The 17,725-nt window shown below is 44.5% G+C and overlaps 1 protein-coding gene across 21 annotated transcripts in view; it reads left to right on the top strand.

Moving 5' to 3' along the window:
• Positions 1–17,725, top strand: part of PRRC2B (proline rich coiled-coil 2B) — a gene marked incomplete at its 3' end in the record, with an annotated part of 68,867 nt that overhangs the window by 5,368 nt on the left and 45,774 nt on the right. For all 21 annotated transcript variants that reach the window (XR_014543965.1, XM_083596806.1, XM_083596820.1 and 18 more), the window contains exons 2-6: positions 11,281–11,448; positions 14,264–14,441; positions 16,133–16,235; positions 16,425–16,497; positions 16,795–16,938. Coding sequence is in view for 20 of the 21 variants with exons in the window: in XM_083596806.1 (XP_083452932.1) it covers positions 11,334–11,448; positions 14,264–14,441; positions 16,133–16,235; positions 16,425–16,497; positions 16,795–16,938 (613 nt within the window). The remainder of the gene's footprint in view (positions 1–11,280; positions 11,449–14,263; positions 14,442–16,132; positions 16,236–16,424; positions 16,498–16,794; positions 16,939–17,725) is intronic.

Below are 17,725 nucleotides of genomic sequence, written 5' to 3'. Positions count from 1 at the left end.
TATTCAGGGACACACTGTCTCTCATTCTGAAGGCCCTGTAACAGCAAACGTGACTAGCAGCCATTGGAAAGCAGAATAGGCAAATTCACAGAAAACCAGGCTATCGGTGTTTGCTAGCCATGGTGGCTATATGCCACCTCCAGAATCAGAAACACTATGAAGTGCTGAGGAGGAGCACCAGAAGAGAGGGCTATTGGCCGTATGGCCTGCTTGTGGGCTTCGCTGTTGGCCACTGTTGGGAGAGAAAATACTGGAGTTGATGGGCATTTGACATGATTTGCTCCAAAATGTAGTGGCCACCGACTTGGATGGCTTTAGAAGAGGACTGACAGATGAATCAAGGATAAGACTATCAGTGGCTACTAGCCGTGGTGACGATGCTGTGCTTCCACAGTCAGAGATGCTTCCAAATACCAGTTGCTGGAATCGTGTGTCCCTTTCTGACAACATCAAGCTAACAATCAAGATGGACAAGACTGTTGATACCAAGGAGCTTAATTAGACAGATCTGTCTTATGGAGCTCATGGAGGTAAAAGGCTATCTGTAGCTTCCTAGAGTCCTCCAGCTACGGGGCAGCTAGGTAGGTAAATAAGTATGGGGAAAGCAAAATGTCACTTAGAGAAAGATCTGCAATATTTTCCTTGAAGCTTGCATTTGTTTTCTTCTGGATTGTTTCACTTGATGTTTTAATGTGTTGTAAACTGCTTTGAGATTTTTTCTTTTAAAATGTGGATGATACCCAGAGCTATCTCTCCTTTAAATCAGAACCAGTGAAGGCAGTGAATGTCCTGTGTGAGTGTCTGAAGGCGGTTGGAGGAAATGATGGTGGTTAATGAATTGAGGTTGAATCCCGACAAGACAGACGTACTGTTTTTGGAAGACAGGGTGTGGGTGGGTGTATGGGACTCCTTGCTCCTGAATGGGGTAACTGTGCCCCTGAATGACCAGGTGCACAGCCTGAGAGTCACTTTGGACTCACAGGTGTCCATGGGGGCACAGGTCATTTCTGTGTCTAGAGCAGCTGTCTTCCAGCTCCATCTGGTACCATGGGCGTAGCCAGGATTTTTGCTGTGGGGGGCAGGCCTTTGTTGGGGGGGGGGCAGAACATCAGTTTGCTATGTATTTTTATTTTTATTGATTTAGGGGGGCAACCACCCCCCCGCCACACCCATGTCTGGTATGCCAGCTGAGACCCTACCTGCCCACAGACTGTTTCGCCATAGTGGTACGTGCTCTGATTTATCTCCATCTTGGACTACTGCAATGTCATCTACATGAGGCTACCTTTGAAGGAGACTTGGAAACTACAACTAATCCAGAATGTAGCAGATAGACTGGTGACTAGGAGTGGCCTCCGGACCATATAACGCTGGTCCTAAAGGATTTTCATGGGCTCCTAGTACATTTCTGAACACAACTCAAAGTGCTGGTGCTCATCTTTAAATCCCTAAGTGGCCTTGGCCCAGTATACCTGAAGGAGCGTCTCTACCCCCATTGTTCAGCCCAAACACTGAGGTCTACCTCCTGGGGTCTTCTGACAGTTCCCTCACTGCGAGAAGTGAAGTTACAGGGAATGAGGCAGAGGGTCTTCTTGGCAGTGGTGCCCGCCCTGTGGAATGCTCTCTATGTCAAGGAGATGAAGAACTTTTAGAAGACATCTGAAGGCAGCCCTGTATCAGGAAGTTTTTAGTATTTGACGTTTTATTATGTTTTTATATGTGCTGGAAGCCACCCAGAATGGCTGGGGAAACCTAGTCGGATGGATGGGTGGCTTATTATTATTATTAGGTATAGAAAGTAAATAATTCTTAATAATAATAATCCCTGCTATAAAAAGGCACCTAGATATATTGTGACTGTCACCCAGGTTTAAGGTGCCATTTGGCAATTAGCTGAAATATCTGTTTCTAACACTGCTCCCTGCTTGTGGAATGCTCTCCCAAGGGAGGCCCTACTGGCGTCATCGCTGTCTGTTTATAAGCACCAGGCACAAATACTGTTCTTTACCAAGGCCTTTACCCCTAGTTTGCAAAGTAATTGGTTATATCCTTGGCCTTTCCCCCCATTCATCCTTTTAGTTTAGTTTAGTTGAGGTGGATTTATCTTTTAAAATATTTGGTTTTTATATTCATGGATTAGTATTTTAGGTCTAGTATTTATATTTTGTTTTAATATTTCTTCTGATTCCTTATATCTACCTTCCATAGGATCATAGAATTGTAGAGTTGGAAGGGACCCCAAGGATGATCTAGTCCAACCCCCTGCAATGCAGGAATCTCAGCTAAAGCATACATGACAGATGGCCATCCAACCTCTACTTAAAAACCTCCAGTGAAGGAAAGTCCATTGCTTTTCTCATCTTATGCCCACTTAAGAAACTGTTGTTGCATTGGAATACCAGGCGTGAAATCCTCCTCCTGGGTATAAAGGATTACCTAAAGCCTTGGCAATAGGAATTTTGGGTTGTATCCAGAGTAGACCCATTAAAATTTATGGATCTAACTTAGTCAAGATAGGCTCTGAGGTTCTCGGTTCTGAGAAGGACTAGCACTGGATATAACCCTTTCTCTCTCCCTGCCCCTATCTTAAACCTTGTGTTTGTTTTCCTTTGCCGCTAATCTTAACAGTTGTGAAGATAAGCTTCCACTTCTGACCTGGATACATGCCAGGGCCGTGTAGATGTGTTTCTGTGCTCCAGTTCATTTGCAACAGAAGGGGTAGAGAATGGGATTTGGCCAGGAGCCCAGATTGTTATCTCCTCCACACATAACTGATGGGCCAAATCTGGAAGATGGGCAGTGTCCCCCACCTGGCAATCACATGACATTACAATGAGACATTGGTGGTGGGGGCATGGAAGCAGTGGGATCGTTTCACAGGCAGTGGCAATGTCACAGGACTGAGTGTCAGGCTCTTTGTTTGCTCCGCTTCAATGAAATACTTTACAGTTTCTTGTTGCATCTGAACTAGCAAACTATGGTTTGAGCTTGCCTTCCAAACCAGGATTCCAAACCACCATGGTTTGGCATTCCATCTGAACTGAAGCTCTGTGAGCGTTGGCAATTTTATCATTTCCATTCCCTGGTTGGAAGCTGAATTTTGTGTATGGGTGTGAGGAAGATGCTATATTCATATGTGGCTGAGCAGTGATTTGAACCCGGACATTCCATTCTATTCTCTCTGGTGAGAGTGGCAGAGCACATGCTTTGCATGTAGAAGGTCCCAGGTTCCACTCCTGGCTTCTCCAGGTAATAAGATCAGGGTAGCAGGTGAGAGCCTTCTCTGCCCAAGCACCTAGAGCAGGAGTGTGGAATAGCTGAAGTAAGTATTCCAGTTAGCAAACTTTTTTTGGAAGCCAAACGTCCAATATGGCTTCCGATTGAGGAAGCTCCTGCAGCCAATCAGAAGCCACATCTTGGTTTTCGAACCTTTTCAGAAGTAGAATGGACTTCTGGAACAGATTCTGTTCGAGAACCAAGGTACGACTATACTGTGTTAGCACTGGGCATGGGGCAGGTCTGTGGGTCTTGAGAAAACAGCCTTGCAGGCCTAGTTTGTCCCATGGGCTGGAGGTTTCCCACCACTGAATGGGCAGTACCAGGCTAGATGGGCAAACAGTGTGTCCTAATATAAGGCAGTTTCCAGTGTTTCCTCTGCATCTCCTTGCTGTTGCTTTTGGCAAGCGTTTCGGGTGAGATTGGCAAGTGGCCCTTAGTTCTGAATTGCTGGGTTAGGATTTTTCTAAAGACTGTCGATAATGTGTGGGTGGGTGGGTGTTTTCTAATTGCTATCTTGCAAAATCAGCCCATAGGTGTTTTCTTACCCACCTGTCCACATGCACCTGTGCCAAATCATTTGTTGCCCATCAACAGCCTTCAGGGGGAGAAAAGTAATAACGGTCTTTCCTCTGATTTCCAAATGTGTTTTTTTAAAAATATTTTATTGGAATTTTACAAAAACATAAATTTACAAAATACAAAAAAGAACATATAAAAAAAAACAAAAGAAAAAAAGAAAACCTAAAAAAATACATAAAAAAGAAAAAATAAGAATAAAAATACAAAATACAGAAAGCGAATAGATAAAAAAGAATTAAAAACAAATCCATCTTTTATAACTTTATGCTCATTAGCTTGTTTCCTTGACCACCTCACACCTCCCCTTTTTGTATTCCCATTTACATAATCAAATCAGCAAATCCTTACCCTCTTTCAATTATCTTAACTCTATATCTCATCATATTATAACTCTATATTTTCGTCCATTATCAATTCATTTTTGCATATTCTTATTAACTTTGTTGATAATACCCCCTATTCAATCCAATCATCATTTTAACATTCATAAATTTTACAGTATTTCTGTAGATAGTCTTTAAATTTCTTCCAATCTTCTTCCACCAACTCTTCTCCCTGGTCTCGGATTCTGCCAGTCATTTCCGCCAGTTCCATATAGTCCATCACCTTCATCTGCCACTCTTCCAGGGTGGGTAAATCTTGTGTCTTCCAATACTTTGCAATAAGTATTCTTGCTGCTGTTGTTGCATACCAAATGTTGTCCTACCTGGTAGACTCTCCCTCATCACCTTGAAGCTGGATACCTCAGGGACATTGTGTGCTCCTTTCTTGAATTTCCAGCTTACATTTTAAAAAGTCAAGTGGCTAGCCCTCGTGGATATGAATTTTGGAAGGTGTGCAGACAGTTTTTGTGCTCAGTTGCTTGTGTAGACTTTAACCTTTTGCTTTTTCTGGGCTACTAATGTTTTGGCCACCAGTGGCATAGAACTAAGCCCTTATTTTTAAATTTTAAGCAATGTTTAGTACAATTAAATAACCTTGTTAAGTTACCTCTATTTGTTTTCTGGTTGCTCCCCATTGATTCCACATCCCTTGCACCCTGTACCAAGATCAGTGCTAGAGGATACGGTTTGCTTCCATGGTGAAAGGGAAAAGGTAGGAGGACACTTTTTGTTCTGGCCCTTGACAGATTTATCCCAAAGGTGATGTGGAGCTTAACAACTCCAACCCTTGATCTGCACAATTTTTTTGTGAGCTGCAAGGAGGAAATTGGAAGCCCTTGCTTCCATTTTTACTAATGGAAATATCTCATTGTGTCCAAACTGTTGTGTTTGAAACTGTATGGTTTCTTGAAGCCAGGGTCATTAACCATGGTTTGAAAGTGGGGGGAAATCCAATGTAAATTGGGCTAATTTGTATTGTAAGATAGCCTGATGCCCCCAGGGAGCAATCCGGTTCAGCACATTTATTTTACTTGTACGCTGGTACTTCAGTTGACGAACTTAATCCATTCTGGAAGTCCGTTCTTAAACCAAAACCGTTCTTAAACTGAGGTACCACTGTACTTAGTAAACCAACCAACCAACCAAATAAATAAATAAATTGAAATGGCCAGACTTGTCTAAATATTGTTGTTGCACTTTGCATCTGTTCATGATACTCATTAGCTTACAAAATGGAAAATCTGCAGAAAAACTGGGGGAATATTTTTTTCACTTTCCACTCAAATCCAGCCTAGAGTTACCCTCATAGCACCTCAAAGCTAGGTTAGCCATTCTCTGTTCTAGACAGTTACTAGTATCAGACCTCATTGGCTTCTGCAAGGTGACAGCAACTATGTCTTTGATGGTGGCTGTCGTGTCCTCTCTCGTGTGGGTATCTCATATGGTGTCCTTTGGGCATTAGACTACAGTGTCCATTATACCTGACCATCGGCTGTGCTGGCTTCAAAAGGTAGTGAAGGCTGCCACCTTGAAAGGAGTTAAAAGAGGGTTAGATGAATTCATGCAGGAAAAGGCTATTGTTGGCTGCTAGTCATGAAGACTGTGTTCATCACCATCCACTGTCGGAAGCCTCTGGGTGCCAATTGCTAGGAATTGCAAGTGGGGAGATTGCTGTTGCCCTCATGTCCTGCCTCCCAAAGGCACTTGCAAGAAGAGGACTAGGTGGGCCATTGGCCTTTTCGAACATGGCTTTTCTTACTATCTTTTGGCTGGGATTGACGGGTTCTAGTGGCACTATATTGTATACCACAATTAAACCTTGCCTAGGCGCCTCCCCCCCCAGTGAAATTTATTATTATTATTTATTTCATTTCTATGTCACTTTACAGTTTAAATAAAAAAATCTTAAAGCAATTCACAACACATTAAAACATCAAATAAAACAACCCAGAATAAAACAAATGCAAGCTTCAATGAAAATATTGCAGATCCTTCTCTAAGTGACATTTTGCTTTCTCCCATACTTATTTAACTTAATAGCTGCCCCATAGCAGAAGGACTCTAGGAAGTCAGTGTGGTGTAGTGCTTAGAGTAACGGACTAGGACCTGGGAGATCAGGGTTCAAATCCCCACTCTGTCATGAACCTCACTGAGTGACCTTGGGTCAGTCACAGCCTCCATACCTACCTCACAGGGTCGTTGTAGGGATTAATTGGGGGAATGAACCATGTGCTCTTTGGAGAAAAAGGTGGGATATAAATGCAGTAAATAAGCTCTTCTGCTTACCTGTTTTAAGAAAGCTGGAGGGATTAGCCAGATGGAGATGTCAGTTGCCAGCCTGGCATCCAGAACCCTCCATGTGGTCACAGTCGGACCTGTGCCAGTTGCAAAATATGCCTGGTGCCTAGAGAATTTTGGACACTGCAGAGTGGTGACCCAATATGAACATTTTCTGCCATTTTCCCTGCACTGTCAGGTGCCCATTTTGCTCTGTGATCATCAACTGCTTTACACATCTTTCAAAGGCACATTTTTTGCTCAGGGTTTCCTGGTGGTCCATAAGACTGGACCGTGTTGTCTCTGAATTCTTGTTTTTATAATGCTGCTGTTCTTTGTGAAAGATGCTATTTTATTGCTGTTTATTCTGTATATTGCGTAGGGCTTTTAAATTATGAAGTGCTTTATAAATACTGATAAATAAACCTTTGGTGGGCTCTGTTGGCTGTACCTTATGAGGTAGAGCAGGGGTCAGCAAACTTTTTCAGCAGGGGGCTGGTCCACTGTCCCTCAGACCTTGTGGGGGGCCCGGACTATTATTTTGGAGGGGGGGAGAACGAATTCCTATGCCCCACAAATAACCCAGAGGTGCAGTTTAAATAAAAGGACACATTCAACTCATGTAAAAACACGCTGATTCCTGGACTGTGGGCCAGATTTAGAAGGCAATTGGGCCGGATCTGGCCCCCGGGCCTTAGTTTGCCTACCCATGATGTAGAGCTCTCAAGGTAATCACCAGCACTTTGACTGTTTCTGGAAGCATCTTGGTAACCAGAGCTGATGTGAAAGTTGTGGCTATAGATAATAAGAATAAGAACTGTACGTGCTTCAGTCAATCTGGCTGGTTCTAGCAGGTGCCTTTCATTCATGCCCAGCAGGGTGGGTCTGAGGAACAAGCAGCCCCTTCCTCTGCAGCTTGCCTAAGAATTCCACTGGCAAAATAAGGTTTGCACTGTTTAGAGCAGGGGTTTGCAGAACTCCCAGCTCCCATCCCTAAACGTTGGCCACGCTGGCTCGGGCTGATGGCAGGTGGAGCCAAAGCAATGTCTTGAGGGCGACATATCCCCCTTCCCTTGTCACAGTGTAGTGGCCGACCCAAGTATTTAAACACTGGTTTATCCCCCAGCCATGTGTAAAAGGGTGGGAGTGTGAGACTGGGGTGGGAGGCAAGCACCCACTTGGTAGTTTTCCTTCTTCTGCCCTTCTCTACACACCCTCTCCTAACCAGTGCCCTACCAACAGCTTTCTAGTACTATTTATTTATTTACTTATTTTATTGCATTTTTCTCACTTTCCTCCAAGGAGCTTAATGTGGTACACAAGGTTCTCCCCCCCCCCCCAATTTAATCCCCACAAAAACCCTGTGAGGTACGTTATAGGCTTAGAGGTAGTGATTGGCCCAGAGTCACACCCAGTGAGCTTCATGGCCTTGAGGGGGGCAGGCAGTCATGGGTCAGCCCCCTTTCTTGCCTGTGCACCTTTTGTGCTTTAAATTTCACCACCTTCCTTCTTTACATGTGACTGGGGCTGGGCCACTTTTGGAAAGGCATGAGGGGATCCAGCCCAAGCAGCTCTCGAGAAACCTTTTTGATGGTAACACAAACAATCCTTCCTTGAGATGTGGCAGTTGTTTATTCCTTCCTCTGTCATTGTTCCGATGCGAACTGGGATTGCGAGAAAGGGTGGTTGCTAGGGCTTCTCGTTGGCATCTCCAGACTGCGATCTGTTTCGCTGGCTTTTCTTGAAGGATTACCACCTGCCCTCTCCTTTTTTCTTCTTCTTCTCCATCCTCTGTTAACCACCTGACATCTGCTACTGCAAATGTTCCCCTTCCTGCAAGGATCTGGGGAATTGTGTTGTCAATGGGAGTGCGCAGAGTGTGCAGTTTGATGAGTCACTGTTTTCCTGTTGTATATACATACATGCAATCACTTTGATTCAGTTAAATTGCCAAGTGCAGGCCAGTCGCTATTGAGCCTTCCTCATATCTCTGTTGCTGCCAAGGCCACAGTGATCCAGACCTAACGAGTAGCACTAACTTATTATGCAGAAAAGACTGAACTGATATTGCCACAACAGGAAAAGCAACTGCAAATATGTAGACTATTCGGGTCATTATTTGCATTAATGCTGTTTTGCTGATTAAAATCTGGGGAGCATGCCACGTCTTCGTATGCTTGGGGACTTGTGATGGGTTCATCATCACCCTTCGCCTCGCTCTGGTCAGAGTGGAGGAACTCCAGGCCCAGGGGCTGGAAGTGGCCCTCCAGACCTCTCTGTCCTGCCCTCATAATTTCCCCCAGCCACACCTCTCACCAGCCCTGCTTTGCACCTCCCTTGAGTGTTTTTGCTTGGCTGCAAAGAGTCTCCTTAAACTCTGAAATTGCGACTTGCTTGCCTGGATGGGGGATAGAGAGGGGTTTGTGAGTGTATGCAGAAACTAGCCTACTGTAGAAACGTGAATTTTAAATTTATTGCTCTACCTACTTTTGCTTCTGGCCCACCCGCCGGTGCCATTTGGCCACCACTTCTCTCTCTCTCTTTCCCTCTTTCCCTCCCTTCCCCCCACAACACACACACACACACACACACACACACACACACACACACACACACACAGAGCAGTCCTTATGAAGTCCCAGTGGCCTAGAGCCATAGCAAAGCAACTTAATAAACCTGGGAAACAAACACAAACAACCTCAGTGGACTCATTTTCTAACACGGAAGGGTTGTTTAAAGAGAACCCACAGGACAAGTTATCCTCATGAAATCTTGGCTGTTTTAAATAAAGCAGTAGGCTTTATTTATGGAGGAATTAACATAAAGTGCCCAGTTCTTGTGGGTGTAGAATGTTGGTCCAAAATGTGCTACATCCTGGGACCAAAGGAAAGTATGGACGACCCCCCCCCCCGGACTCTGGAGAGCAGCAGTTGTTGTTAACAGCTGACTACATACAATTCTGCTGCTACTCCCTGTTTGGTCTATTTGTTCTGAACAGGATATCTCCCAATTCCTATATTCCAGTCATGAGTCTCATCCCACCAGGTTTCAGTAATGTCTGTCATTCAGTAATGCCTGCCATCCTGTATTAAGAACTCCAGTTCATCTTGTTTGTTTCCCATACTCTGTGCATTTTGTAGAGACAACTGAAACCATGAGTTGTTCCCTGCAGCTGCTTTTTTCCTGTAGTTTTTTGCCCTTTAGCAGGAGCACCACCTCAATTTCCTGTGCATCAATGAAACTACCATATATACTCAAGTATAAGCCTATTTGCATATATGTGATGTTTTAATGTAGGTGTTGTTGTTCTTAATATCGGAGTTTTGGAGTATGTTGTCAGCAGTTTGCTGAAGACACACAGCTGTATTTCTCTTTTACATCTGTCAGTGGATGTACTGGACTGTTATCTTGCCTTGGTAATGGACTGGATGAGAGCCAAAAAACTGAGGCTCAATCCAGATAAGACTGAGGCTCCGTTAGTGGGGGTTGCTTAGAATGGATGGATGGGAGGTTGCCTGCTCCTGATGGGGTTGCACCCCCTCTGAAGGAGCGGGGGTGGGGGTATGTACCTAGGGGGTACTTCTGGATCTTTTGCTTTTGATTGAGGCTTAGGTGGCCTCAGTGGAGTGCCTTCCATCAGCTTCAGCTAGTGGTCCAGCTGAGCCCCTATCTTGACAGGGATAGCCTAGCTTCTGTTGTCTGCTCTGGTAGCCTCTAGGTTAGATCACTGCAAGGGTCAGCAAACATTTTCAGCAGGGGACCGGTCCACTGTCCCTCAGACCTTATGGGGGGCCGGACTATATTTTTTTGGGGGGGAAATGGACGACTTCCTATGCCCCACAAATAACCCAGAGATGCATTTTAAATAAAAGGACACATTCTACTCATGTAAAAACACGCTGATTCCTGGACCGTCCGTAGGCCGGATTTAGAAGGTGATTGAGCCAGATCCGGCCCCCGGGCCTTAGTTTGCTTACCCATGGATTACTGCAATGTGTAATGAGTAGGGCTGCCTCTGAAGTTTTGGAATCTTGAGCGGTCAGGTTGCTCACTGGGGTTGGGCGGTTTGAGCACAGGATTACACCAATCCTGGCACAGCTGCACTGGCTGCCAATTAGTTTCCAGATTCAATTCAAAGTGCTGGTTTTGACCTATAAAGCCTTAAACGGCTCAGGACCGCAATACCTCAAGGACCACCTCTCCCCACATGAACCGACCCAGACCCTGCACCCATCGTCTGATGCCCTTCTTTATGTGTCCCCTCCACGAGAATCCTGCAAGGTGACAGAATGAGAACAGGCATGCTTGTGGAATGCTCTCCCCAGGGAGGCTCACTTTGTGCCTTCATTGCACATCTTTAGGCGCAAGGCAAAAACATTTCTTTATCACTGAGCCTCTGGGTGATTAACATTGTATGGCCTTTTAAATCTGTTTGTGGGAGGGGAATATTGGTTTGTTTTTTGTTTTATTATGTATTTTCATTCTTTATGTTGTGAACTTCCCTGCGATCTTTGAATGAAGGGTGCTGTACAAATTAAACATAAAGAACAATAGCAATATATCACTATGAGTATTTTTCTTAAAATATTGTAAATTGCTTTGAGGTGCTATGACAAAAAAACTATTAACACATTTAATAAATAATAACAATAACAAAAGCAGGTCAATAAGATGCTTAGAATGCAGATTGATATTGTCCTTTATGTAAAAATGTGGTGTGTGTTTTTTTACTGTACTGCTTTTCTCCTCCCCCGCACCTCAGGCAGATCGGGAGCGGCGCAGAGAAATTTCTTTACTAGATGACATTTCATCGCAATGTCCGATCGTTTGGGGCAACTTACCAAGGGAAAGGATGGGAAAAGCAAGTACTCCACTCTCAGCCTGTTTGATAAGTATAAAGGAAAGTCAGTAGAAGCTATCAGGACCACAGGTAAGCAAGGGAGGGGGAGTGAACTTGGAGGGAACTATGGGCTAGAGGCTTGGATTCATGGACAGTCTTCTGTGCAATAACAGTTGCCTTGCAAATAAGCTCACATAAGTTACTAGCCTGGTAGGAGGAAGGTTCAAGGCTCAGTGGCAAAGCATCAGCTTTGCATGCCAAAGGTCTTAGATTCATCCTCTGGCATCTGAACACAAGGACTGCGGAAGAACTCACTGTCTCAAATCCTGGAGGACGTCAACCGATCAGTGCAGATAACAGTGACCTGGGTAATAGGGCTTTGTGGAAGGGCATTTGTGCTTCTGTTTGTGCATCCAAGGCCAGTGCTCGTAGCTATGGAAGCAAGTGAGGGATGACTTGAAACAGTTTAATCCCTCCAAGGTCTGGGAGACTGCTCTTTTAGAAAGATTAGTGTATAAACTGAGCATCTCTAGAGGTCAAAGCAAGAATAATTTCCTTTCTATTTGATATGATTTTATTGAGTACGCTTATAATATGAAACATAGCCAGTCACCCAAGCTGCATTTAAATGGATCTGGCTGATTCAGTCGAATAATTGCACTAGTGGGCGAGTTTGCAGGAGTCATCATTCCTCCCACCCTTTCAAAAATAAGGGATAACTTAAGTTGATTCTCGAGTATTATATTTTATGTGTCTTTTTTTATACCTCCCTAACCTGTCTTGAAAAATAAAAAAATATACTTTTCAAGTTTATACATTTCACTAATTTTATACATTTCACTAATTTTACAATCATTTTGACATTTCATAACTTGACTTCCTTCCCCCTCTTTCTGCGGTTCCTTAAATTTATTTTTTAATATCTTCTGCATATCCAAATTAACTTAATTTGCTCATTTATTCATTTTCTTTAAATATATACTCTTATGAAACTGCAGGTTATTACAATAATCCTGCCAATGTTTTTATCTGTTTACAATTTATCTGTAAAAAGTCAATAAACCATTTCCATTCTTTTATAAAAAGTTTGTTATCTTGATTTCTTATTTTCCAGTAAGTTTTGCCATTTCTGCATATTCCATAAATTTTTGTATCCATTCTTCCTTTGCTGGGACGACTTGTTTCCATTTTGGGGCAAGTAACATTCTTGCTGCTGTAGTAGCATCACTGACGGAGGAAGAGGCGTGCGGGGGAGCACATTGCCACCAGCAGTGGGATCCCGGCGGGGTGCCATTGTGGCTGCCCCCCCGGTGCGCCACGCCCCTATGGGCAGCGCACCATGCCCCCAAGACATGCGCCACGTCCCTACGGGCAGAGCGCCATGGCCCCAAGACACACGCCATGTCCCTACGGGAGGTGCACCACGCCCCCAGGACGTGCGCCATGCCCCTACGGGTGGCATCCCCCCACAAGATGCGCGTCATGTCACGCCCCAAAGACGCGCCATGCTCCCTGTGGGCGGCGCGCCACACCCCCAGGACGTGTGCCAGCCCCGCCCCGCCTGCTGTCCGCCCCCCCCAGTGCATGAGCATGAAGCTCCTCCACTGAGTAGCATACATGAATAAGTTTCTATACAGTTTAGATAGTTCTTTCCCTATAATTCTCATAAGAAAAGCTTCTGGGTGTGTTTTTTTTACAAAGCTTATTTTAAACATCCTTTTCATTTCATTATATATCATTCCCCAGTAAGCTTTAACCTTACTACAAGACCACCACATATGATAAAAAGAACCTTCTTTCTCTTTACATTTCCAACACGTATTTGATTTAGATTTATACATTTTTGCCAGTTTACTCAGTGTTATATACCATCGATCCCCAACCTCTGTCCTGGTAGTGTCTTCATTTTTGTTCTTTTTAATTAATCTGCCCAGTGTGTTATTGGAAATATAAGCTTTATATTTATATGTGCAGTTTCTTTTTGTTTTGTTAAAATCTTTATGGATGCTGTACATATGTTTAGCATTTGGTTGGAAAGTGTGCTAATTCTTGTGGTTTATTAACACCCAATCTCTCCCCCCTTTTTTTCTTTTGAACAACTCCCTGCTCATTTATCTGAGTCCCAAACAGCTTAGGACTCAAATACCTAAAAGACTGTGTCCTTCCCTACCCACCTTATTAGGTGCTGAGATTGGCAGAGAGAGCCCTCTTGGTACTTCTGCCTCCCTCAGAAGTTCAGGGCTGGGGGTGGCCTGGGAGAGGACCTTCTCTGAGGCTGCCCCTAGGCTGTGGAACTCCCTCCCCACAGAGGCACCTTCGCCATATAGTTTCCTTTTAATGCTGAAGTCTCATCTTTTGATGGGTGTATATTTTTAGGCTGCACCTTGTTTCTGTGATTGCAAGTTGTCTTTAAACTGTTTTTAATGTTTTAAAGGGACGCGGGTGGCTCTGTGGTCTAAACCACAGAGCCTAGCGCTTGCTGATCAGAAGATCGGCAGTTTGAATCCCTGTGATGGGGTGAGCTCCCGTTGCTCGGTCCCTGCTCCTGCCAACCTAGCAGTTTGAAAGCACATCAAAGTGCAAGTAGATAAATAGGTACCACTCCGGCGGGAAGGTAAACGGCATTTCCGTGCGCTGCTCTGGTTTTGCCAGAAGCGGCTTAGTCATGCTGGACACATGACCCGGAAAAACTGTCTGCGGACAAACGCCGGCTCCCTCCGCCAGTAAAGCGAGATGAGCGCCGCAACCCCAAAGTCATTTGTGACTGGTCAGGGGTCCCTTTACCTTTTTAATGTTGCTTTTTAATTGTTGCAACCTATGCTGGGACCTTAGTGTGAAGGGCTGATGGTTATATTTGGTAATGATAGTGATAATAATAAAAATTAAAATAGCTCTCCCTCTCCAGTTATTCCTAGACATGGCTTACAGAGTCTTGGGAAAGTTGCTGCTGCCCGGCGCATGCCACCTCCTGCCAATTTGCCAAGTTTGAAGTCTGAGAACAAAGGAAACGACCCTAATATCATCATCGTACCCAAGGACGGCACAGGATGGGCAAACAAGCAGGACCCGCCAGACCAAAAGAGGTAGGAGGAGGAGCAGCAGCACCCTCAACCCCTGGTCCTTTGCTCGCAGGAGGCAGTGCCTTCTGCATTCAGCTTGAGTTCCCGGAGTATTTTTATTATTTTATTTATTTTATTTCTAGACCACCCTTCATTTGAGAATTACAAGGTGGTTTACAGTATAAAAACACAAACATAAAGTAATAACAAAGCAACAACCCCCCCCCCCAGTGAACAGCCTGGCTGCTGAATTCTGCACCAGCTCAAGTTTCTAAACCGTCTTTAGAGGCAACCCTACATATAACTTGTTGCAGTAATCTAACCTTAGAGGTCACCAGAGCATAGGTAACGGACGTTAAAGTACACCTGCTGAAATAAATAGAGCTAAGTTGCATCCATTAATGGGTCTGCCCTGAGTATAACCACCATTGAGTTGTATCCAATGTTACGCCCGATTCACACCATACATTTAAAGCACAACAATACCACTTTAAAAAGCCATGACTTCCCTACCAGAGGATTTTTGGAATGGAGCAGATAAACCATCTGTCCCTAATCGCAAGGAACCCGTGGAATATTGGCTCCATTGGCTTTGTTTCAAGCAAACCACAGCTAATGCTGAGTCCATTGCTTGGCAACAGTGTGGTCAGCTGCTGTTAATTAAAAACAGGAGCAATATTTTTCCAAACCACTTTTTTTGCAGCTGCACTAGAAGATGATGGGGGTGAGGTATGCATGCCCAAGACTGGCCTAGACTTTTTCCTTTCACACTGGACAGTGGCTCCAGCTTCTGGGGATAGGGAAGGGTGGTAGGAGCTTGCTGAGATGCTCAGGCTGCTTCGTGGGGCAGGTGTCCAAGCAGCTCTCAGACTTTGAGCTGTGAATGGAGGACCACCACAGAACTGCCAGGTCAGTTCCAACTCTCTGCTGAAACTTCCAAGCTGTGGAAAAGGCTGGAGTCTCATCATGCTTGCTAAGCTGCTGCAGCGCAGATCAGATCAGAAGAATGTTTATTTGCATCAGCCACTAGCCATAGCAATAAAATAAAATAAGATATACTGAAGATAGAGGTAAAAACTTAGCTATACAAAATACATTTTGGAGGTTTACATCAATAATCAAATAATAGACTGCAGTGCACAAATTTATTTTATTTGTACAAAATATTTATATACTGCCGCATCATAATAATACATCATAGCGATTTACAGCAATATAAAACAGTACAGTAAAACCAATTAAAAAAGTAAAAACCAAAAATCTTTTTAAGAAAAACATACTTCAATAGACTATTGTGACGGATATACTCTTAATTGCCTGTATAGGCCTGACGGAATACAAATGTTTTCAGCAGGCACTTAAAAGTTGGCACAGCCGGTGCCAGCTGAATCTCAGTTGGCAGCCTGTTCCACAGGACTGGGGCAATGACACTAAAAGCTCAATTTCTCATGGTCATCAAATCAGCCTCACCAACTCAGGGAATGGCCAGAGATGCTCTTGCAGGCTATCTTGCGGATTGATCTGGGATATAAGGGCTCAGGCGGTCTCTGTGGGTATCCTGGACCAAGCTGTTCAGGGCTTGGTTGCAGTGTAGAGGGCTTAGGCTGCAATTGTGGCTTGGTGGCAGATGTCTGTTGAGCTGGTCTTGATTTTGGGGCTTGGCCCACATAGCATGTGCAGTGTTTTAACTCTCCCCTGTTCTTGCCTTCCCCCAGTTCCAGTGCCACGGCCACACAGCCGCAGGAGTTGCTGCCGCAGCAGGATTTGCAGAAATCTGTCTCCAGTTTACAGAAGCTGACGCAGTCAATCAGTCAGGAGGTGAGAGAATCATGTTGGTTTTTCATGCCCCATGCGCATTCCATCTTTGATTGAAAAGTTCTGCTTTCCTTGTCTGCTCAGCTCTCTTGGACATGGGTTGCCAGTCTGCCCATTCATATTAAGTCCCGAAGCTGTCAGATCCTGATCCAGCTGGACTCTGCTTCATTCTCTTTTTGTCTTCTTCCACAGAGTACAAATTCAGTGCCAGGTGGACCAAAGTCATGGGCACAGCTGAATGGAAAGCCAGCCGGACCAGAAGGTGGTAAGTATAGGCAACCCCCCGTTTGTGCAGAGGTTGTGTTCTGGGTCATTGCACGTGTTGGCGGTGCACACATAAGCCCACCCCCTTCTGGGGCCGAAAAAGGTATGCTTGTCAGTGACCACATGTGCCTTGAAAGCACGTGGAATGGAAGTTGCCGTAACATATAGGCCGTTGTGCGTATTTTGTTCTTCTGGTTTTGTCTCTCCAGCTAAGAAGGAGGGATAGTTTTTGGAGCATGGAGCCCCAGCCTCTCTGCCTGATCACCTTGTTCCTCTTCTCCCCCCCCCCCCTCATTAGGTTCAAGGGCCTCAAGCCGACAGTTATCCTTCTCTCCCGAGGAGTTTCCAACGCTGAAAGCAGCTGGCAAGCAGGACAAGGCTGGCAAAGAAAAGGGCGTCTTAGATCCGTCGTATGGGCCCGGACCAAGCCTCCGCCCCCAGAGTACGTAAACAGTAGGAGCCAGAGTCCTCCTCTCACTGTAGCAGACTCATTTCCTGGCCTCAGATGTACACACAGATGTTCAAACACCTCAGTGGCACAATATAATGCCCCATCTGCACTATTTATTAAGCAGTATCCTACCACTTTAAACAACCATGGCTTTCCCCCCAAGGATTCTGGGAGCTGTAGTTTGTTAAATTTTAAGAGCTGTTAGGAGGCCCTTTCATAATAAAACTGCAATTCTTAGAGTTCCCTGAAAAGAGGGATTGATTACTAAGCCTCTCTGGTATTTTTAGCTTTGTGTGGGAATAGGGGTCTCCTAACAACACACAGCAATCTTAACAATCCACACTTCCCAAGATGCTTTGGGGGAAGCCATGAGTGTTTGAAGTGCCATGATGCTCCTTTAAATGTATAGCACGGATAGGGCCTAAATTGCTCCTGAAGGTGGTACTTAGCACTTGCAAGATTGAATGGAATATTCACAGTAAATTGATTTAAATGCTGGAAATGCACATTTTTCTCCATAGATGGTGGGAATGCCCATTCATAACTAATCATTGGAGGCAGATAGTATAGGCTGTAACTCTAATGTAATAGGAACCACTCTTGAGACTCAGCCCAGTATTGATTCTGTTTTAATATAATCGGGGATGAAATGGTTACAAACCTGTAATCACAAGAATACATCTTGTTGGTAGCTGCCAACCCAGCGTGAACCCAGAAACAGAAGTGTCAGCAAGCTCCAAAAAGGAAAGGAATTTGTTCATAAGATATATGGAATCAG

Source organism: Podarcis filfolensis (assembly GCF_964270895.1).
Source record: "Podarcis filfolensis genome assembly, chromosome: Z".
NCBI lineage: Eukaryota > Metazoa > Chordata > Lepidosauria > Squamata > Lacertidae > Podarcis > Podarcis filfolensis.
Note: the sequence above shows the minus strand (reverse complement) of the source record. Positions and strands in the feature narration are given on the sequence as shown.